This window comes from Argiope bruennichi, chromosome 4 (genome assembly GCF_947563725.1).
Source record: "Argiope bruennichi chromosome 4, qqArgBrue1.1, whole genome shotgun sequence".
Lineage (NCBI taxonomy): Eukaryota > Metazoa > Arthropoda > Arachnida > Araneae > Araneidae > Argiope > Argiope bruennichi.
The window spans coordinates 96,525,188-96,549,535 of record NC_079154.1 but is presented as its reverse complement, the minus strand read 5'-3'; the positions used below and the strand labels follow the sequence as shown (position 1 = coordinate 96,549,535).

General features: G+C 28.9%; 1 protein-coding gene across 1 annotated transcript in view; it reads left to right on the top strand.

Annotated features, from left to right (window-relative positions):
- Positions 1 to 20,779: 20,779 nt before the first annotated feature.
- The window catches only part of LOC129967157 (calcium-activated potassium channel slowpoke-like), a 112,442-nt gene continuing 108,873 nt past the window's right edge, over positions 20,780 to 24,348 (top strand). Inside the window, exon 1 of the mRNA XM_056081856.1 lies at positions 20,780 to 23,864. Coding sequence (XP_055937831.1) covers positions 23,505 to 23,864 — 360 coding nt within the window. The 5' untranslated portion in view covers positions 20,780 to 23,504. The remainder of the gene's footprint in view (positions 23,865 to 24,348) is intronic.

Genomic DNA, 24,348 nt, shown 5'->3' with positions numbered 1-24,348 from the left:
TTGAGCAAAATATGACTTCAAATACTATAGAACGAGAGTTTAATGTCTTGCAAAATGGCTGAGCTAAAATTCTATCTGAATTAAGAAAAGATTTGCACAAATTACAATTGATTTCTGAGATGAATAAAAGAAAATAATTTGCAATATATTTGTTGTTTTAAATATATGTTATTGTTTAGGAAACATTAAAAGATTTGTTTTGTCCATGATTGAATTTAAATTTATAGCATTAAATATACGATGCCAAATATGTTCATTTGATATAAAGAACAGATTTTTGCTTTAAATAAAATTCTAGATTAAAATGAAAGCAGAAAAATACTTGAGATTTTCATTTGAAGTTATTACAATAACAGTAAAAAGAATCAATAAAAATGATTAAGGAAATTCGAATTTCTAATCCGAAGCATCGTAATAGGATTATGTTTTGTCTTTATACTATTTTTAAAGTTTTCTTTTAATTATAGCAGTGATAACGTGTATACGAAAAAAATGCATCCAATAAGGTTACAATGTTCATGTGTATAAATACAGTAACTGAAATAGTGAAAAGCATTGTTAAAAATTATCATTATTTATTTTACGCAAAGATATTTTTAAAATGCATTAAAATTGGAAAAAAATAAAAAAGATAAATTATTATTACTGAAAAGTTAATTATTTAATTTAAAGTAGTTTAAAATTTGCCTTAGTATAATAATCTTGAGAAACACTACGAATTTCTGATTAATTATTAATTAAACATTTAATAAAATATTTAAATAACTCTTATTAATGAGTAATAACTATCCAAGAAGTAGTAATATGACATATGTGGTACTTCTTAATCCAGTAGCCTGGCTGTACGATTTTTGAAGTATGCATGTCACATCATGTTGTTTTCAAGTATTATAACCAACCTATAAACATTATTACTTAAAAAAACACATTGATTTTCATTCTTTTCTCCACGTATTACCATGGCTTTTTTATAATCACAAAACGTCAGCAACAGTTCTTTACGTTGTAGAAAGAGAATATAATTAATCAATATATCTTTCTCATTGAAAATAAATATTAAACCATTGTAACTTATTTCCTAAACAATATATTTCATTATCGGTGTTTTAATTATCTAACGTCCTTTATTCTTGAATGAGTATGCGATATTTCTTTACAAAGGAAAATAAAGTAAATATCGATTTGCAACAAGGCAAACATTCAGTTTTCCACGAACGTTTGTTGACTGTATGATTTGCGAAGTGTCCATCCTCAAAATATTGATTCCTCTTCTCAGAATAATGTGATCGATAATGGTCTACTTGTGCCATCACATTTCTCCCGGGCTGACAGCTGACAAGTAACTAAATGCACAGTTAAGTCCACCTGTTTTGAAAATCAATAGCGCATTTGTTAAAAATATATAAAACGTATTCGTTTAGAAACTTTACTTTTTATTTATTATATTAGTGGTGAATATGATAACCTAATAATTTTGAATCGTGTATGAAATAACAACCATCATATGCAGTTGAGTTTTTTAATTACATTCATAAATACGTTTATCTAAAAAAAGAAAGAAATTCTCTGAATGATTCAGTTGAATTCATAGTCAGTCTTCATGCCAAATTTTGTTAATGTGATAATAATTTTTATGCATTTCCGACTAAAAAGAAAGTTGGTCGTTTTTTTCTGTTATAGATTTGATGAGCACTTTCCATAGAAAAGAATGACCCAGGAGAATGTTATTTTTTTTATCAGGATTCATCGCGAATCTATTTTATAATTCTAATTTATTTTCTAAAGGTTTTCAACTTGAAAAAGGAAGTATACTTTTTCCTCAGATCTTTCGGATCAAATATATTCCACTCTATCCAATTGCTTAAAAGTTTTAGAAAAATATTACAATCTATAAATCATCGCAGATTTACAGGGGTTTTTTTTTTCCGCTTTATATAATTTTACATAAGATATTTTAAGAATTATTTCTGACATCATGTGCGCGTGTGTGTGTAAACATATTTTAGCAATTGTGTGGGGGAATAGAAGAAACTTTTGAAGTTTCAAAACGTTGATTTACTTCATCCGGAAGGCATATTATGTCAAGGAAGCAATGATGAAACTGACGTCCGTTTACATCGCGAAACAAGAGCAGAACAGCAAAAGAGAGACTGAAATTTTTCCCTTCAACCATTTTATTGTCAGATTTTGGAGCGTGTTAAAAGTAACTAAATAAAAAGTGGAATTAGATCAGGAAATTAGAGATCATTTTAGAATGAAAATATGGCTAAATTAAGATAAAAATTAGGACATTAATTGGGATTTAAATTAGATTAAGAGATATTACACACACACACACACACACACACACACACACACACACACACACACACACACACATTTGGTGGCTAAAGTCGCCAAATCCGTCGCCAAGCTCTGAGATTGCAAGGAAATTCGCTTTCTATTTTGCCACTTAATATTTTAATTCTGTCATATGTATATGCATATTTATATTAATTGTAATTATTTAATAAAAAGTAACTAAAATAAAAAAAATTGTTGACCTATGTAGGAATTGACTTAAATTTTTTTTATATATTACTTGTTTTGCTAAAATTTAGTAACGACGATTTCAATCAAATAGAATTATAATATTAAATAGAATTCTTTAGTTTATTAAATAAGACAATTCAAAATGTGTAAGCGATACTATAAATTTTGAATCTAAGTGAATACCAGAAAGTAAAGCAAGGCTAGGTTAACAATTTTAAAATTTTACTTCACTAATGTAAAATAATTGTAACTAAGTGATTTATTCGAATTTATCTGGTTCCTCACATGTTGAGCTATATATCAATATATGGATGTAAATATTAAGGAAACGGACAACATACGGTGCCATATATGATAATTATATACTGTAGTTTATTTATATTTATAAAACGTATTTATGCGCTAGCATGTCTACGGGCTTCTAGCAAATCACTAACAGCCATATAATTTGATGAATTTACAAGTCGTAATGATGGCTTGATGTAACTTGTGCTATTTTAAAAGTTTTATCTAGCTATGCTTCGTCTATCTAATAATCTATCATATAACTCAAAATTTGAATTTTCCCTTTGAACTGAAAATGCTTAAACTTCAAATAGTCAGGGAAAATGCTTGCTGAATCTGAGCATGTTAATAAAAATTATAACAATTTAATCAGCCATTCATATCTCTCGAAAGTCTACTACTCTCTCCTGACCATTCGCTTGAGCTAAACTGAACTGACGACTCATTACTGACTCAGTGTTCGACTCAATATTGATTGGTTTGTCACGACTATCGCAACTCTATCTCCCAGCTTTTTAGAGTTTTCATAACAGAGAAAAGAAAATATTCTGAAAAAATTGAAATAGCTCTTGTTCTAATGAACCTATCTTCAAGAATCTTTCTGCTTCTTGATATCCTTGATTTTGTCGCCAAGCCTGTGAATCATTGTCCGGCATATATTCAGGGTCCGCAGGATTTGTCAGAGCTGTCTGAAAAGTCTGCTACTCTCCAATGACTGTTCATTTGAGTGGAACTCAACTGACGACTCGCCACTGACTCAGTGTTCGACTTGAAAAATCTGAAAAATTCTTTCCTTTCCAAGAGATTTAGTGCGCTGAGAAGCAACATTACAAATTCCAACAATTTGAAAGCACAGATTTGGCAATCGAATTCTAGATTCTACAAAAATTGTATAGTAATACGAATACAGTGAGAATACAGTATATCTGAAAAATTGTAAAAACTGAAATAAAATAATTTCTTCAAAAATGAAAGTTTTTGAATTCAAAATTTATAATAAAGAGCAAGAAAGTTAATATCATGTTTAAATAATACATTGCAGTCATAAAAGAGTTGTTTTTGAATTTTTTACTATGCTCTCACACTTTAACCAAAAGCCATTGCATTATGCATGGAAGTGGTAGAACAACAAGTAACCAAGTATACTTTTTGGCTCGCAACGTATTACGTGTATGTTACGATACGTAAATTCTCTTTCAGCCCCTGTTCCGATTCATATCACGTACGTGCAAAGCATGTATTCATTTTGTGAATTGGCTGTGGTGAGTGCTCTTCGGACTGTAGGCAACACGTGACAGCTTTATAAGTGAGTTCGTTACGGGAACTACCCCGGTGGGATTGCCTTTCTTTATTGGTCTTTACTAGGGAAAGCAAGTCTGGAAATAACTCCGGCAAAATCTTCTAAAGAAAGCTTTGGTCTACTAAAATATGCAGCATCTATATACATGGTAGAGGATAGCTCTTGGCTGTCTAATGCGATGTTTTAGACACCCAGAAAGAAGAGTACTTGAGAAGAGTTTAATAAGTCTGAATAAGAAATGTGCCGCATTTTGTAGAGAGTAGGGATCTTTGAATAAAATTTTTCTTAGAGTTTATATAAAATATTTAAAAAGATATAGATGACGCTATGTATTAAGTACTATTTTTTAAGCATTAGTTTAATTTCCTATTTTATGAATTAACTAAGGTCTTTCAATATTACATTACAGGAAATCGTCGATTTGCAATTAAATTCAATATTAGAAACATTAAATGTAGTTATTTCTTTCACCAGTCGAGCCATATTATTTAAATTATTACAGCACTTAGAGTAAATTTATTTATATTGCATATTGAATAAATTTAATATAAAAACTACCTAGAAGGTATTTGTGTTGCAGAAATTCTTGCATGTAAAAATATATTATTATGCCTAGGGATTGCAATACCGGTATTCCGGAATACCAAATACTGGTATTCACAAGTTTAAATACCGTTTTTTCGGTATTTACTAGAAATTTTAAAATTGTCTCCACTATATGTTCAGGGATCGCGAACATAGTAAAATAGTATACGTTTTTGTTTTTATGTCTCCCTAACGGGCGAAATTAATTAGCTAATTAAAATGGCCTAATTAATTGCTTAAATCTAAATTAACGAAACATGGATTATCCCTGAAAGAAGATATTGTATCCATAACGACTGATGGAGCAACAGTTATGAAAAAAGTTGGAAAGTTGATTGGTGCAAATCAGCAATTGTGCTATGCACATGAAATTCAATTAGGAGTAATAGATGTATTATACCAAAAAAATAAAGAGCAGAAGAATCCAAATACTGTGGATATAGAAACTTCGGATTCCAACTTTGAAGAGAGTAAGAGTGAGAATGATATTGACAATGTAAGTGTTGAGGAAGATATTGCTAATGAGGATGAAATATTAATCCATCAAGAATTGCTTCCTATAATTTATAAAGTTCGAAAAACTGTTAAGATTTTTAAACGTTCCCTATAAAAAAATGATATATTAATAAAATATATACTAACTGAAAATAAAACAGAATATATGTTAAGATTAGATTCTAAAACACGTTGGAACCGTTTACTCCTAATGATAGAACGATTTTTGAAACTGAGAAATCCAATCCAAAAAGCAGTAATCGACAAAAACCTGCAAATTAATTTTTCAGATAGTGAATTCAACTTAATATCCAGAACTGTATCAGCTCTACTTCCAATTTATTAACAGCTAATGCAACAATAAATGTCATGTTGCAGTTACTGAAAGAACAGTACACATCACTATCTGAAGAATTATATATTACATTGAAAAATCGCACAGAAGAAAGGCATACCGAAATAGAAAATGTCTTATGGTATTTACATAATTATAATGATTTTAAAAAGAAAAAAGAAAAAGAAGAAAAGAAAATAGCCAATTCAAATCTGATTAAGTTTAGAGTAAATTTTCTTAAAATTTTTTACCAACAAACCTATCCACATTCAGAAGAATTTGATTCAGTTATCGAAGATTATGATGACACTAATGTCGATAGTGAAAAGGAATTGTCTCTTGAACAAAAATTAGAATTAGCGATAAATAAAAAAAAATTCAACGAACCAAAATACAATACAGAAATCAGCTATATCCAAAACCATCCCACGAGAAATCGATTTATTTGAAGATGAGGGATTTAGAGGTAAATACTTGGAAAAAGTATATCGCGCATTGCTAACAGTACCACCAACTAGCGTAGATTCTAGTGTTACACAAAATTACTTTTCAGGCTTAATGACAGTACAATTGATGCATTATGTTTTTTAAGATCACATTTCAAAAATTTGTAATAGTACCACAGACTAAATAGTGATATTCACATTTATTTATTTTTTTGTGATTTAAATAAATAAGATGCTCATTACTTTTTTGTAATTCTTTATATACTGTTATAATTTATAAATTACAAATTATTTATTTGCGATATTTACACTCTCTAATAAAACTGGCAAATAAAACAAAGAAACACTTGTGTTTTCTTTCTTTTTAAAAAATTTCTAATACCGGCATTAAAACTGGTATTAAGATCTAAAAAATACCGAATACCGGTATTGAACTTTTGGTCCGATATTGCAATCCCTAGTTATGCCATTAGAAATCACTACTATTTTATAGATTTATAACTTGAAACTATAATGTGCTTTAATGTATACGGCTTATCTATCAAAGCTAAACCAAATACTATTGATTATACACCAGGATATATAGAAAGTCGTAAAGAATTTTAGGAAAATGTAGTATTAGAAAGTTTTTCAGGAATATTTTACGAAAGTAGCTGCATCTCAAACTGTTGTTTTGAATTTGGTGCTTTATTGCATGAGTATGTTAAAAAATGCTGTTGTAAAATATTATTATAGATGAACCATCAGTTAAATTTTCTGTTTCAACATGTGTCACTCATTCTTTTTATCCTGCCGTCTCTCTTGCACTTTTTCCCTCCCTATACATATAGAATTGTGTCCTTCCTTCTTTAATTTATGATTCTTATTTTCAGTAAACAAAACAGAGGACTTCAGGGTTGATGACCTTTTTGAGAGAGTAGTTGTCGGGAGACGGAACAGAATTGTACAGTTATGCTTCAATATGTTGGCTTAACTTTAAAATGGAGCATGAATTTAAAAAAAAAAAAGTAATTATTCGACATTTGTACGAACACCTATAGATATATGCAAGTTTTACATGAAATAATATGTTGATGTTCCGATTCAAAAGGTAACAGTGAATGATTTTAAGGCTTTTCTTTCAAATTTGTTGGCAATTCGATTTTTTTTTCTTTTCCTTTTTGAATTTTCTATTAATAAAGTTAAAATATTATCAAAAAATAGAATATTATTTCATGTAATGTGAAATGAAAAGTAAACATTTTTTCGTCAAGTCAAAACTTTGTGTTTTCACTAATTCACTAATTCATAATCTTTAAAGCTGTTTATTCCCTCGAGGTCTTTACTGTTGTACAGTGTGTTCAAACAAAAAAAAAAATTCAAATAAAAAACAGTCTTGAATATATTATAAATTAATTTCATTGTTTATTTTCTAGTTTTACTATATTCAAAATACTATATGCTATTTGTTTATAAAAATTAGTAACTTTTTATTTAAATAATTATTTTAAAAATTAGTTAAATTTTAAAAATTTATGGTTATTATTATTTTATATATTGAAATTTCCGACTGTTCCGGTTTCTTATATATTATTTATTAATACAGATGAGTTTTTAAAAAAATGGCAGTTAATCTTTATTATCATATTTTAAGTTGAAAATTTTGGTCTTCACGTTGTACTCCTTTTTATTTCCAGTTTTTCTTAATTCGAATTTTTATAGAGGTTCACTTGTTATGAATAAGCCAAGTTTCACTGATAATTAAAAAGAGTAAACTGACCTTTATGTTTCAAAAACTTTTTGGGTGGGGGGGGGACAATTAGAGAATTGAAGAAATTCCTTCAGGCTATCAATTTTTATCTAGCTAGCAAGCATCATTTTGACTCGATGCGGAATCTGTAACAAGCAATCGGAATCTTTGACTCAAACTTCCATATTGATTGCTGAATCCACTAGACATTATTTGGTTCTTAGTTCATTATTGGTTTCCTTTTGAATATTCCATTGGTATATTATGCTGGTCAAATTGAAGAACTTCAAAAGGAGAATTCAGAATTCTTCATAGGTGAATTTAAGCCATTAATTTTCATAGAATTTCAAATAAACTGTTACTTAATAAACTACGAACTGATAAAAAAAATTTAAAGCCAAAAATAATATTACAAACTAGGATTTATTATTCAGCAGTTTTTTTTAAATGCATAGTTTATAAATAAAAGCAAATATCTTAATAAGTTAAATAATGAATTAAAGTTTTAATAATTTCAATAAATAAGAAAGAAACTTTAAAGCAAAAAAGTATTAAAGTATTTAGAATACGCGCTATTTATAACAAATATAGCAATCAGAAATCAACATTTTTGCAATAGAACTTCAAAATAAATAGCACAATTCACAATTAATGTGTTCAAGGTTTGTTTTTTTTAAAGTTAGAATGCTTTATAGAACAATTAATATATCAATGAGCGATGAATATATTATAGAGTAATAATGTTCAAGAATAAATTAATAGCATTAAAAATTGTTATCCCATTATTGTTAAAGGCACAAGGTGCAGACTTTAACTAAAGGGAACAATTCAGAAATGCAAATATTTTGTTAGTTTTTAGCTTCGATTTCGAGGGAACAAAAATTAATTTTCATTATAGATGATATTTTAAATCTCTTAAAAGGAAATTCTGATCTCAAATTGGAAAATTTGAATTTATCAGGTTTTACTGTAGTTGTAATAGTAGACTTTCCAATTGCAACAGAGTAAGCTGACTTTATATTATAAATTTAATACGGCCTTTATATCTCAAATAAATTTTGTAATTACAATATTATATATCATATTTTATGCGTTTATAAAAGATCATGTATACCTGTTTTTGAAAATACAAATCAATAGACGGTCATACCCTTGACGGATTTTCTTTCAAATTTTACACGCATCTACATTTTAGATGTTAAATCATTGTGTTAAATTTTATCCATCTAACTCTCGTCATTTTGAAGTTATCGTGTTAACATATATTCGGAAAGCTCGAGATACAAACTTCCTCTGAAAGGTTTTCGTTCAGAGCATGTTAATTTGTCACAAAATTCATTTGTCTAGCGCAAAGCAATTTTGAGTTATCGTTTTCATAAACAGACACTATTCTAAAAAATGTTTTTTCGGACTCAGAAAGCTCTGAAATGAGAAGATTCGTCAAAATTTCGAGTTCGAATTGTTTGATGATTACAATATTTCCTCTTTGTATAGTCCTTTTTGTATGCGATTAAACAGAAAGAAAATAAAAGACCGTGAAAGATTTTGTGTCAATATATAAATGCAGAATATGAAATTTAAATTCTCTCGTAAGATTGATGAAAATGAAAATGTCTTTTTTTTTCATTAGGAAAACAGGATCGGGCAAATGTATCAAGGTGATTTGGGTAGCGAGAGCTAAGAAAGGTGCATTGACATGAATAAGTGGTGATAAAAGAATATGATATCAAACAAACAGTATGGATGATTCATAACGTCATGTGGCTATTCTTTACTTTCATTCTGAATCTTTCATTCTCCGCCTGATTTTGGTTGTTATATTATAGGAAGATACCTTCTATATAAGGAATCAGCTTTTCAACCAAAGTTTGGTTTGTTCGATCTAATTACTTGCAACAAATTCAACGCAGCTCTGCAGTTTTGATTTAATTAAGAGTGTAATTCTAATTTTGAATAAAGAAAGAGAGGTTTGACTGGAAGAAAGCCATTGTCTTGAGTAGAATATTCTTGTATTGAATCCATTTCTTATCTCTAATTATCATAAAATCAAGAAATTCTATTGCATTATTTTATTGAAAAAGCAAATGAAAAATAAGCTCTGTTTTTTTTTTCTTCTGGTAAATTGTATGGAATTCAAACTTCTTCTCTGTTAGTTTTACCGATCTGTTCAAAATGTTCTTCAATGATTGATTGAAATATATTAAAGTTATCTGATAACTTTTCCCTCATTTGACAAGGATTAGTTTTCACTTTTACCCATAAAATATCTCTTAATAAATAACAGATACTATCTCATAACCAATACTGAAATGTGTAACTAGAAAATTACTTTCCAATCTTCTTAATAAACTAGTAATTATATCTGAAATCAGATGAAAGACATTCATTCAATCTTGAGAGTTAAATATAATCACATAATACCATTTCCTCCCAGAATTGCAAATAACTTATTTCATGACAGATATCATACAAAATAATACGTATTACTATGTATAAATAGGTAGTAAACCTCTATGATATTTTTTTCATTTCTTATCTTAATAACAATGAAAGACAGTTTTCAATTAAATCTAATTTTAAGATTAATTTATTGCTCGCAAATTTGTACATAAAATTTCTGTTTAAATAACCTTTTCACCAGTACATAGAATTGCAGAAATAAAAAAATATTGATAGAAAATGATATTTTATGTCTTTATATCACTTGCACATGTTTAATTGTTATATTCCTTGGCAATCGAATAGTGAAAACTGATAGCACTTTCTTAATTTTTAGATAATTCCTGTTTATTAGGCATTGTTATAGATTTTTTTGTTATATATTTATATATAAATATGCATAAATTACTCTCTGTCATACTGAAAGGTCAGTTTATTGAGATAAATCTCATCTTTGGCATCATTTCAACGTGCAATCAATATCAGCGTCGTTCACTTGGATTCTTTTAAATTCTTACCACCGTGAAACTTGAATTACTCATGCTGAGATTAACATGAAATATTTCTTTACTTTTCTTGTAAATATCCATCCAATATTGTAAAGGAACCAAAAGTTTTAAAAATACTTATAGATACAGATTAAAAAATCCATACGCTGCAAGGGTTTGCCTGTCATATTGATTTCTTAAAGCTTAATGTTGGATCGATTTGAAATAAGCTCACCGATCATTCTGAAAAAGGAAAAGCGCTTATCTTACTCAACAGCAGCAAGGAAAGAGCAAGAAAAGGAGTTCTGATAAAGGAAGAATCCGCTAATCAAATTATTTTTGGAAACTGTATTCTGTTACTCGTTCATTGAACAAAGCTAAGAAAAGTAGGAAAAATACAAATGAATAAATTTAGAAATGTGAAAGTGGATTTTGATTTTAAATGGTATGACTATTAATAATGTACAGCCAGTGTTTATACATATCTAATATGAGGATGATATTAAACAAACCTTCTAAAGTTGACAAAGTGACAATCGTTTTTAAAACAGTTGAATAAGCAATTTCTGAACTGTATATTCTTTTAAGCAAGAAAAATACTGGAAAGCAGAATTTAATTCTTTGCAAGCTCATTTTTGTATGCTTTGGCTTAACTACTTTTGGCAGTATTCATGAGTGGGGAAATGGAATGACCTATCATGTTCCTCAAGTTACTGCAAATGTTATAGACAGAAATTGCTTCAGACACCTTCAGCTCGGCTAGTTTCATTTGACGATCTGTGCCGATTTCAATATTTTTCAGAAACTCTTCGAACAGTCTTTTTTTCTTTTAAAGTTGGATGGTGTAGTTTAAAGTTTAAAAGAATTTGCACAAGCTTTACGAACAATTTTTGTTCGCAAAGCAACATCAGGTCATCTGAAATAATAAAACATTTCTGAAAAAAACCCAGCTGTGGCTGAAATGTGATGTTTTTATTTCATTTTAATTGAAACATTTCAAAAATGTATCTCCTCCACATGCTTTCAGTTAGATCTGTTTCCACTAAATGGATATAAATTTACCACTAATTTAGATCTTTGTCCTTTATTCTCTCGAACTCTACATCCTAATTCCTAAATTCCTAATTGCGCTAATTGTTTCTACATTTCTATTAATTATTCATTATTGTGTGCGTATTGTTGAGAAAGAATATTAAGAAGGAAATGTATGGAGGCGATTCGATTCAGCTCCTGTCGGCTGTCATGTCCTAAGTTATGTATTATTTATTAAATTTATTGGCGATAATGAATCCGATTGATTCAGATAAAGAATCAGTGTTATTAAATTATTCTTCAAGATGTATCCGAAACCGCGTTTAAACAAGTGATGTTAATTGATTTTTTTTTCATGGCTGTATCTGTCAAATGCATTCAATAACTAATATCGTAATCAAAAATTGACATCAGTCATATATTATTTAAGACAATGAAGCCACAAGAAAAATCAGGCTTTCAAAAGAGAGAAGAGTTATTTAAGTTTATAATTTGCAGTATGCAGTTTCTAATTTCATTTTATATCCACTACCCTGAACATTTCTTTTAAAAATCTATTAAAAATCATTGATTATGATATCTAGATGTTTAAAATAAAATCTCATTTTGGAAACTTTTTGGCTATTCTTCTAAACATTTACTAAGTAAACAAAAAGTAAAAATCTCAATAAATTTTCTCTTCCTTCGTTATTTTGTTGTTAAATTATCACATTAATTAGCCTTTAAAAAAGAACATATTTCAAGTATTATATTCTTAGTAGAAAAATTGTTTGTCATTTCAAAATAGGAAATAAGATGAAAGAAAGTTCAGATTAATTATATAAAAATAAAAACCTCTTAACTTTTTTCAATTACTTAGCAAATTTCTGCGAAAGTAAAGACTGTTACTTTCAGATATAAGCAGAGAAGTGTTGACGACAATTGTATGTTTAAACATCAAATTAGATCACATATGTGATTATTTACTTTCTTTTAATTCTTTTGTTGAAAGATTGAAAGAATATTTAAAAAAAAAAAAGATTAAAATGAATGCTAAAGCAAACTGAAAATATCCCATTAGCAGAACTTCATAATCGAAAAACATACATTTTAAACACCAGTACATGTTTTGTTTACTGGTTAATTGTAATTAAATTTGGCTAGTTCAAATACTCCATTTCAATAGCGAATTCCCTACTCGATTTCAAAATTAATAATCCCAGATTATTCAAAAATAATGATAATTAATTTTTTTTTAAATCTTTCCAGCATATTATGGAAAATAATTTTTTAGGTAAATAACGATTCTAAAACAACATTCTAGAATCTTTAACGCTAAATAAAATTTATATTATATCTGTTAAGACACCTTTCAGGGACTTGGTTGTTTTGCTTGTTTGGGTTTTTGACACGAGACCGTTCTTTGGCTAAACTGCGCCATATATATGTTAAAGAAACTAGCAGTTCAAAAGATCAATTTGTGAGAACAGTAAAGTAAAATAAATTTAAAAGGTTAACAATACTGGAGCTTTGTATCTCTAGTCTGAAATATCATTGCATGATACTGTTTTAGACTGCTACATTTGTCTGGTTTTTTTTTTCAAGAAATTAACTCTTAATTATAGCAAGAATAATGCGACAACAAAAATTATGTTTAATATCATCGCAATGCGTTTGTGTTTCAATGCAGTAATTAAAACAATAAAGGTATAATTGGTAAACATACTCAAAAGTATTTAGAAACATTAATGAAATTAAACAAAAGAAATTGTTTACAAATAAATTTGTATCACATAAAAGCTTGTTTTCAAAAATTTGAAATGATAAAAACATATTTTGTGAATACATTATATAATTCGTAATTATTAAATAAAATCGGTAAAATTTCAACCCAATTTCAATTAAATATCTAATTAAAAATTTGAAAAAGATTTTTTTAGTCAATAACTACTATCCAAAGACTGGATTCAAATTCTGTTGTTCTGGCCCCAACAATCTTTCTTGCAAAGAATGAACTATTTTGAAATTATTTTGACTGATGGGTGCTGTATGTACCATTTATATGTAGTATCATATTATAAATATTATCATGCTAACAAACATTGATCACATAAAGACTACAATAAAAATAGAATAAATTCCCGTTAGTAATTTTTAGGTAAAATTCAAATAGAATGTGTAATTATGTCTAATTAACTGAACCAAAACACACTGTAGAAACTTGTTATCAGAATTTAAAAGTTCTTGTTAGAGCCCTTTTAAGAAGTCGAAATTAATATATATATATATATATATATATATATATATATATATATATATATATATATATATATATATATATATATATATATATATATGATATTTTAAAATTTAATTTAATCCTAAGTAATTTCCTAATTTTTTAGCCTAATTCAGCCCATGTCAGAGTCATTCTAAAATATTCTCTTATCTCCTGATCCTATTCCACTTTTTCTTTCTAATTAATTCAACTGGAGCTTTGTAAAAATGATTGCGTCAGCGGTTCCACGTGCCGAGTGAAGGGATCCCTCTGTTTCTCTTGTAAAGGTCGACACTGTTCAGCTGGCCTTCATTTTTCTCTTTTCGCTTTGAGTTCTTCTGTGTTGTGTGCGTGTTCGTCGCTCCAGCTTATAAATAATGCGTGCTTCTCTGGAATGAAATAAAATGTCAAAAAATCGAAAGTCCCTTCAATGTCTTCGAAATTGCCTTCAGATTAGAAAATTATATGCTTACACACACACACACACACACATAAATTAAAATGGCAATAGAAGATGGTTTAATTAGATCACTGAGCAAATATGCCACATTAAAGAATGTATAATGTATATTTATGTCTATATTTTTCCTAAAGGTAGCCATTCATGTTTGAATAATGCCCAAATCAATTTTCCTGTTTAATTCTCTTTAAAAGATTGAGAATTTAAAAGATTAATTATAAAATTATTTAGCGTGTTAAGAACTTTTTAATAATCAGCCACAATAAATCTCATGATTTAATGATTTTTTTCCCTGAGACTGGTAAATTGCACAATTTATTTAGAATCATCTTTCAAAGAGCGGAACTATATATTTTAGATCCTTTTTTCCCATTCATACTTCTATAAAGTGTAATATTTGTCATGCGCCTATTATAACTGTTTATTCGAAGATGAAACTATTGTTTGATCGCTACTTCATTTATATTTTCATATAAAATTTTACAAAAATATAGCTAAATATAAATAAAACTTTTGCCTTTTTTGAATAATGTATGCTAAAAAATCGAAAATTTTAAGGAAATCAATTTTAAAAAAATAAATAAATCATAAAACTTTTAATTTTTTGTTACAAAATATCGATATTTCAGATTATCCATGATACATATTTTATTCAATTTTTTCTAGGTTCCTTGCACGTGGTGTTTTGAAAATGAGATTATAAAGTGTTTGGATAAAGTCTAATCATATTTGAAGGCACAAATTCCCACAGGGAAGTCGATAATAATATTAAAATATTGATTTACAAGATTGCATTTTTGGATTATTCAATAACAGTTTTTTCACCCACTCCTAATGAAAAAAATGGATGTAAGTATATTTAAAGACATTTCAGAATGAATTTTTTTTTTTCCCAAAGAATTTTTCTTCTGGTTATCAGATAATATTTTTCTATAATGTATGTTAGTAGTCTTATTAGTTACTAGGTTATTATTAATATGTTTCTTGTTTACTTATTCCTTTAATTGCCCAACATTATAGAAACAAAAAGAATTATTTCTTTGCACAATGTATGTTACAAAACCCATCTGATTTACACTATAATTATAATAACGTACTATAATTATAATAATTATGTAACTATTCAGCTTTCTTGCTTTTTTTATCAGTTCCAAATACATATTCCTTTTAAAATATGCAATAATTTTCCATTTAGATGCATTTCCAACTACTCATTTGGATCTTAAAAGTACTGATTAACAAATTAGGTAAATTTTCGCTTTTTAATACTGTAACAAATAAATAAGTAATCAAATCATCAAATTTCTTCATGGATTATTAATTTTCTTGATACTGAAGAAATTTTTAGGATACCAAAATTCTGAGTTCTATCGAAGTTTTGTAAACACCATTTCTTCTACTATATTTTATAATATATAATGCATAAGAATTGCCATCTGACAAATATTTTAAAAAAATAAAATACATTGATTCGTATATAATTTAAAAAAGTGACATAGCAAAATTTGTTTTATTTCTTAATGGAGGAATAACTATCTAAATTTATAATTATATATTTAAAAATTTCATTGTGATGTTCTGATATCAAAACAGGTATTTATTTTAATTAAATTATAAAATTAAAATTGATATAATTGAATTATTTTAAGAATTATAAAAGTATCGGTTTATATTCAGTATGTTTATTATTGAAAATATAGAAGAAAGGTAAAAGAACGAATAAAAACATCCGCCTCCCTCTGTAAACAGTTGGATAAAGTTACTTAAAGGGTTTCTTCAAAGCTCGTGTCAGCCTGATATTCTGATACCAGTACATTACGTCTGAAAATCCGGAAAAAGCTTCATAAGCATTGTTTTCTCCACTCTCAGCTGCAGGTGCTGATTATTCAATCTGAAGTAAATCATAATGGAAAGTATATTTAAAGCGTTTTAGTAGATTTAATTAGCAAATTCTGAAAATGAACGGCGATGAAACAATTTTAATATTGTAATAAGCGAATAAAATAAGGTCAAATTAGTCAGAAAACCTCTAATTAAAGTATACATCAAAAGTGCTTTTTAAGTTTATTAATTTTTTGATTTAGCTTCTTTTTTTTTTTAATGAAAGCTATTTCAAATGTTTCAATTTTATCAAATGCTAGATTTTTAATAATGTAGAGTTCAGATCCTTTATAAAAACTGATTTCTAATAAAAAGTTTATTTATAAAAAGGATTTAAAAAATTAATATAAATTTCATTGTTGAATAAAAATTGTTAAATGAACTTCGCAATTTCATTTGTGAAAAAATGAAACACAGGAACAGAGTTTTAAAGCTAATATTAATGAATAAAATATTTCAAATGTACTGTTTTGAATATTTTTGATGTTTTAAAAATTTCCATTAAATAAATATCAAATTCATTTATTTATAATTCTTACTCGAAGATTTTCAAGGCTGGACACTTCATTACTTTTGATTTCTGATTTCTATAAGACCGTAAAGGTAAGAAAATTGAATCGCCAGAACTTTCTCATATACTCTCCAATTAAGAGCTTTCTTCTTCCCTTACATAAAATTATGGACCTGGGGTAAAGCCGTAAAGGCCTTGCAAATTATTTATGAAGAATAATTATGGGATATAGATCTTTGTCCTTAATATAACATTTTTATTGAATCTGTCATGCGAATAAGTATTTTGAACGCGTTTTTGCCGATCGAATGAAACCAAAATTTGGCTTGGAACTACAGTTGTAATAACAAAATAACATACAGAATTCAATTGATTTAAGTCATTGCGTTTACATGCATGCGAAATTGCACCGACAGATAGTCAACCGTTTGATTAATTTGGTTCGAAATTTGCTTATAAAATTTTAGATTGCTTTATTTTAGATTCTAAACATGTGTAATAAATTGCATTTTTTAGTTCATGTGCTGAGTTTGGACAAAACTTCTAGCCTGTAAAAGCTAAAATGCACAATCACACATTCTGCGAATTATTGTTAGTTTACGCAAATTTAAAAGAGATAACGTCACAAATTTCTCCTATATAAGTTCTGCAAACGATGATACTTGATAGTAGAGATGCTGAGAGCGAAAAAGAATTCATAGAAAAGAAAATCTAGTGGTTGCATATATAAAGCAAAATTCAGTTCTGGTATGCCTCACGTAATAAATAAACATGGTGATCATCAGATTCAAAGACTGACTAGTATTCAACAAATGATTATTCATGAAATTCGAAGATCGTTATGACTTTCTGTATCAAAGAATAAGGTTCATAAACGAGTTTTCGAAACACGTACAATAATGCATTGTAAAATGAAAAAAAAAAACCCCGCAGCTGTGAAGCCAAATTATAAGTAACAAAAAATGTTGTTTGTTCGAAATTAAATGCCACATGGATCGAAATAACAATAAGTGATATTTAGAAATAAAATGAAACAAAATCTGGATGGTCCAGATTGTTGGGCATAGTACTGCCATTACTTAAGCAAGAAATCCATGTGTTTTTCTTTTTTTTAGTTGCATACAAAATATTGGCTCAGTGAGGGTTTGGGCAACCTTTTGCTGCAATGGAAAGTGTTACTGCACTTTGCTTGTGGTCGCCAAGCATCATAACATTATATAAACATTGGATGATAACTCGATGTCATTTATTTAATTTCAAGAAGACTCTCACTGAGAATATAAGTGGTAAAAAAGTCTAACAAATTAATTCTCAGAAATGAAAGTTCTGTACTGGACAGCATATATCCCAAATATTAATTTAATAGGTAAGCTTTGGGACATCATGTGCTGCAAGATTTACTGTAATGTAGACAATATTCTTCTGTAAATGAACTCAAAGGAACTGTTTGGGGTATGAAATCAATCCCCAAACCATTAAAGCTTTAGTTTCTCTAAAGAAAACTCATATTCTTGAACTACTTAACAAGAATGAATGCACATTTAGGTTTTTAAATCATACTCATTTTAATTTAAATACTATTTGTTAGATTTTATAGTCGTTTTTGTCTATCAATCAATTTTTGAGACAATGCCAATTTTGTTTTTAGTTTCATACTAACTTATAATACGTTGAAATCAAATTTTATTGTTATAATATTGTATATGTGTATATAGCACATTAAACTGAAGTTATGTTAGAAAAAGTTATTAAATGTATTTGGAAATCTTAATGAATATATTCTGTCGCAGTGCATATGTAAGTTGCGACATGCAAAGTAAAAATCATTCAAAACGCTTTATAGAGAAAGAAGTTGAGTCTAGAGCTACAAAATGTGCCATGTAGTTGCTTCTAGAGTAAATGGTGCTTACTAAAAAGAGTTTTTCAAAGTTTTAATTATATTTTTAATTAAAAATTTATTCAACATTTTAAATATTTTTAAAATAATTTCATAACATATTACTGCTTAGAAACCCTTTTTACTCCGCTTTAAAATTCAATGGTATAAATTTTAAAATATTTTTATAACATTTTTCATTATTTTATTTACTGTTTATATACTCCCATAATTTGCAAAGACAAAAATACATTTTTTTGTGTCCCTATTATATATTTTTTAAAAAATAAATTAAAAACAGAATTATCAAGACAAAAACATTATCACACTACAATGCTTCAAATGTTATTAATTAAAATTCATTTTTCCCCCTTTGAGGGAAGAAAAAGCTCTTACATGCGTGAAAGTAAAATTCAAATGTAATCCTGTTATAAAAATTTTAAACAATTAATTTTAGTTTAAAATGCTAACATTCTGTACCAAAATCATGCTTAAATTTTTCGAGCTAGCTGTTATATTTAAAATTGAATTTGTGTTTGTAGGTTTGTGGAAGTGCTTAAAAAAAGAAGAAGAGAAATAGAGAGATGAGAAAATGAGATCCCACTGCTTTGAATAACAGTTTCCTAATGATTTTTTAACCACGCGCCTTGCTTTTCCCCGGCGTAGGACTTAATTCACGCTCTTGAGAGCTCACTCTTTCTCTAATTTTCCCAGAATTTCTGGAATAAGGAATTAACTCTGGAGAAGAATCCAGGTTCGGGCTGTTGCTGACGTCATTGGGAGTGGGGTGAGCTGGAGGCATCCGGGCTCGGTGTAGGAAGCCATCGATGCAGTTGATCGCTGCTCGGGAGCGACACCAGGTGTCACTGATGCTCAATGAATCGATCGGCGGCATCCCCGTTTGGCCTCCAGGAGGAGGCTCGGAATGCGAGGAAATCCAAGTTTTTGGCGAAAAAATCTCTCTACATCTGTCTTCCAAATTGCGATTCTCGATTAAATTAAGAAAAATTAATGAGTTTTTAGCTGTTCGTGATGATAAGAAATAAATTAAAAGAAAATGTGATAGTTAAGTTGACCTTCTTTTAAAAGGGAGGTGTCTTTTTTTAAGAGTGAGAGGGACATTAGATTAAACATTCAAAGATCTATGAGTAATAAAATATATATGTAAATGCATAAAAAGAGATTGAGATTTATTCATTAATAAATAAAAGGGAAACATACGTACGAGTTCAAATGAAAATTTTAAGCAGAAATAAGATGCAGTTCTTTCAACTATTACTAATCAATATTCATTTTTTATGAATTTTATTTAATTGTTTATTCCAACATGAATAAGAAAAAAGAATTTTAAAAATAATTAAAAACGATAGACAATCAAGAGGAACCTATAAACAGTTGGTAAAAACAATCTCATATTTTTTTTAAAGATGTGCAAATATAAGTAAAACAGTTGTAAAAAATGATGTATTGCAAAATTTTTATATTGTTTTCTGTTTTTTAAACTACAAGCTAATTATATTATTGATATGATAATGAATAAGCTCATTTTAATATATGAGAGAATTTACCCAAGTTTTTAAAAATATACTTAATTGTACTTTGAATTAATACATTGATATTGCAAAATGAATATTGGTATAAACAAGTTGATAAAACCTCTTTTTGTGCACATACAAGCAAAATTGATCACAAAATATGCATCTCTGTATTTGAGGCATGCAATATTTTCCATGTTTCTAGGTTTCATTTAAAAAAAATAAGAATAATATTATTTTATACATATACCTCAACTGAACTCATTAACGTATAAAAAGAGAATTGTTATTGATAAATTCACGGTCAAATTTTTATTTAATTTAAAAATCATAAAAAAATTATTATGAATAATTCTTGATAATAATTCAACAACAAACGTGGAATTCCCGAAAAGGATTTAAAAAATTATTTAAAGAAATAAGACTTGGGATTTCTTCAGATGGAACTTTTCCTTGAAGAAAATTGTAATAACGCTACATAAAATATTATATGAAAAGTCTATTAACAGTAATAAAGAACCTGTTTCTGCACGAGCTACTATTCGGCATCTTTGGCGACAAAATAACTCTTCCAGTAACCCTAAAACTTCATTTCTGGGGGCTGCGAGTTACGAGCTTGCTCTTTCTGCCTTTTATTTTATCTGCTCGGCGGTAGCAGCCGCATAAAAAATTAGCACCCGTCTCTTTCGCGAGTACTTCGTCGCCAAACACCTGATCGTGATATTGCGAAAAACGAGTAAGTAGGGAAGTTATCGGAAAAATTCGGAATAAAGAGAACCCCCAACTGTAGGGAAACTAACCTCGATCAGAAGTGAAACACTACCGTTTGTCGTTCTTCAAGAATCAAAAGATAACGTCAAATCCACAGTAGAGAAGTCAGAAGCGATCTTCCGTTTTTATCACCAAGGAAGTGAAGAAGAGAAAAAATCTTCAAAACCGCCACCATCTTTAGGAAAGAGGTGTTGCGCAGGCGCAACTGCTGTCGCAGGATGATGAGGTGAATCGTTATGTAGTCGAAGAGAGATACGTGGACGTGTTTGGATATTTCGGAGATTAGAAACGTTTTCTTTTTCCTATAGGTTCTTCGCCTTGTGAAATCACCATTTTCCTCGCAATAGGTGTTTAAAAAACTCAGCCTAGGCATGTTTTCGATATTTTTCGTTACCTAATTTTATCAGGCGAGTATTATCTCCCTTCTCCGGTATTGTTTGTATGCGAATAAGGAGGATGTAAAAAAAAAAATGAGTTTAGAAAATTTTCTAGAAGGTGAGTCAAGTTTTTTAATCTTCGGATTTGATCTAAATTTAAGAAATAAATGATATAAATTTCAATAGCTAATACCGGATTTTTTTTAGTATTTATGAATTAACTGTGTTATAAAATGATAAATGTTTTAAATTGCTGTTAAACCAAATTTTAAAATGTATAAGTATTTGTTTAAATGTAAAATTAGAATGCGAGTTGTTTTTTGTATTTTCAAATTTCAAGTTTTGTAACATAAACTTTATTCTCAAATTATTTGATTGTTTTTATCAACCAGTGCTATATTTAATTAAAAATTCATATCTACTTTAAAAAGCATCATATATCCAATTCAGCAAAATAATTATATTTAATCTTGCATTTTAATTTCTGGCTAAATCCGTCATCTATATAAAGATAAGACTTATGAAAACATTATATTCTAACAGCTATGCAACTGATGAATCATATTTTTCTTTCAACAAATTAGAAGTAACTTTTTATTTAGTAGATTTTGAATTTAATTTTTTCACTAATGACTACTTTCAAAGAAATAAAAGAGCATCGAAGGTTGAAGAAAATCTCTAACACAACGAAAAAACCTCCTTAAATATTCAAATTTTAGCATTTGATCCATAACATAATGAAAAATCAAAAAGTCATTAAAAAGTATTGCGTTCAGTAATCAGTATTAAAAGTGTTATTTCAAATAGACTCAATTTTCTATAAAATTTTCTAACTCGTATCTCATACACGTGTTGCATAATCTTCTTTATAAATGTTTCAATGTATTAGTTATTTAAAAGTGTTTATATAGAATAAAAGTGAAGTATTTTTTTAATATTTATATGTTATACCGGCACTGGTAAATATTACGTTACGTCCGTGATTCTTCCGATACATTTGCGGTAGATATGGTGTTAAATGTGAATATTTGAATTGTTTTTGTTCCTGTGTCTGTGTTTTTTATAAATTAGGTAACAAATATATCGAAAACATGTCTAGTGAAAGGTGAGAGCAGCCATTTTTGGACTCTGAATATTCTGCACATTTAAGTGAAATAGACTGCACTTCCTTGTAGAACACTTAACTGCAAAAACTTTTTATTTCACTCTCAGCTTGATAAACTGTTAATCGTTGATTTCACTAATAGAGAATAAATGAAAATGTGTTGAGTTCATTCCAGCACAGCACTTGAGACGAAAGAAGAGGAATACTAAGAACCACTCTTTTTAGACTCACTCGAAGATTATTGGTTTTTCAAATATATGTTTTAGTATTTGGAGGAGTAGAACCGACAGACTGTTAGAGACACAAATCTGATCTGTTTCCCCGAGTTGACATTTTCAAGCTAACCTTTCCGGAGAGCTAGATTCGACAAAAAGATGGAAGACATCTTTTTCTGGAATCATTTCTTTTATTCTTGCAACTGACAAAACAACTTCCTTCTTGAAACAAAACATCATATATTGTCCTTATATTGATTTAAGAGTTCTATACAGAAGAAGGCCGATACCGTAATATTGTATTAAAAGCATTTAAGTTAATAGAAAACAATGACGAGTTGATTTTTCTTTAGAATCCAAAAGCAGGTTTGATAGGAAAAGAGAAAAGAGAGAATTGTCACATCTGCATGCTTTTAATTTGGACTTATTATTTACGAAATGCGAGGAAGCATTTGGCATATACGCGCTTTTCGTTTTACTTAACCGCTTGAGTTGTGAACACACTTGAGTATCGATCTCGAAGTTTTAACGAGGAAATTAATAGGAAAAAAAATCAAAAGAAGGAATAAAAGCCATTTCAAACGCGGAAAGGTTATTGATATTATTTTCGGCAGCATCCGGACTACAGTTCAGGGACGAATGTTGCAGCCTATTGGGCGAAGAGAGAAGACGAATCGAAGAACACGTCTTGCAGAACAGCCCATAGCCTAACGTGCTTTAAGAAAAGAGAAAAAAAATAATATTAGAATCTGAGAGAATCGGTGCTAGGGTGCTAGTCGACATCGAAGAAGCCTTCTTCCTGTGTCTTCCCGATGGTTCCCTGAAGTATCCGGATCGTCCGCGGGAGTCTCATGGAGGAGACTACACTGAGAGGGGTCGACGAATGGAACGTGACGGGGGCTCTGAGTCCTCACGAGGAGTGTATGAAGGAGCGCAAGTGGTGGTGTTTCCTTCTGTCGAGCGTGTTCACATTCATGGCGGGACTCTTCATCATCCTGATTTGGCGCGCATTTGCTTTCCTCTGCTGCCGGAACAAAGAGAAGAGCGGTGCCGGGGCCGGTGCGAAAGTGGTCAAAGTGGCGGATCCTGGAAGAGGAAACGTGCAGGGAGGAGGAGCGGTAGTCGGTGGAAATGAGATTGGATTTATGACCGAAGCGAAAGACTGGGCCGGGGAGCTCATCTCTGGGCAGTCGACGACAGGCAGAATATTGGTAAGTCCCATTCACACTAAATTTTTCACTATCTTCATCATCCAGTGATTATCAAAATGTGGAGGCATTCATAGCCTTCCAAATAATTTGCACAAATTTACTACTAACTTAACATTCTGTGTATTTACTACCTCCCTGAATTTCTTTACTAAATTCATTATCCTTCTCTTTCACTGAGTCTCAACCTTTTGAACCATAGTGAAAAACGAAAATACTGAGAAATAAAAAGAAAAAAAATTGAGAAGAGCTAGCTATTAAAACAAAAATAGGCAATGAAATATTCTGTGAATACAAAAATAAAATATGCCATCTGAAAGTGGTTAAATGCATATAAGTAATATACAAGGTTTCGTAATCAATATTTAAATTTGAAATTATCTTGAAGAAAGAGAAATTTAGCCAAAATCTCTGATAAGGCATTGAGACAAAAATTTATCTGCCAAGTTGATCTCAAATGCTAAAGAGTTAAGAGTCAATGTCATGT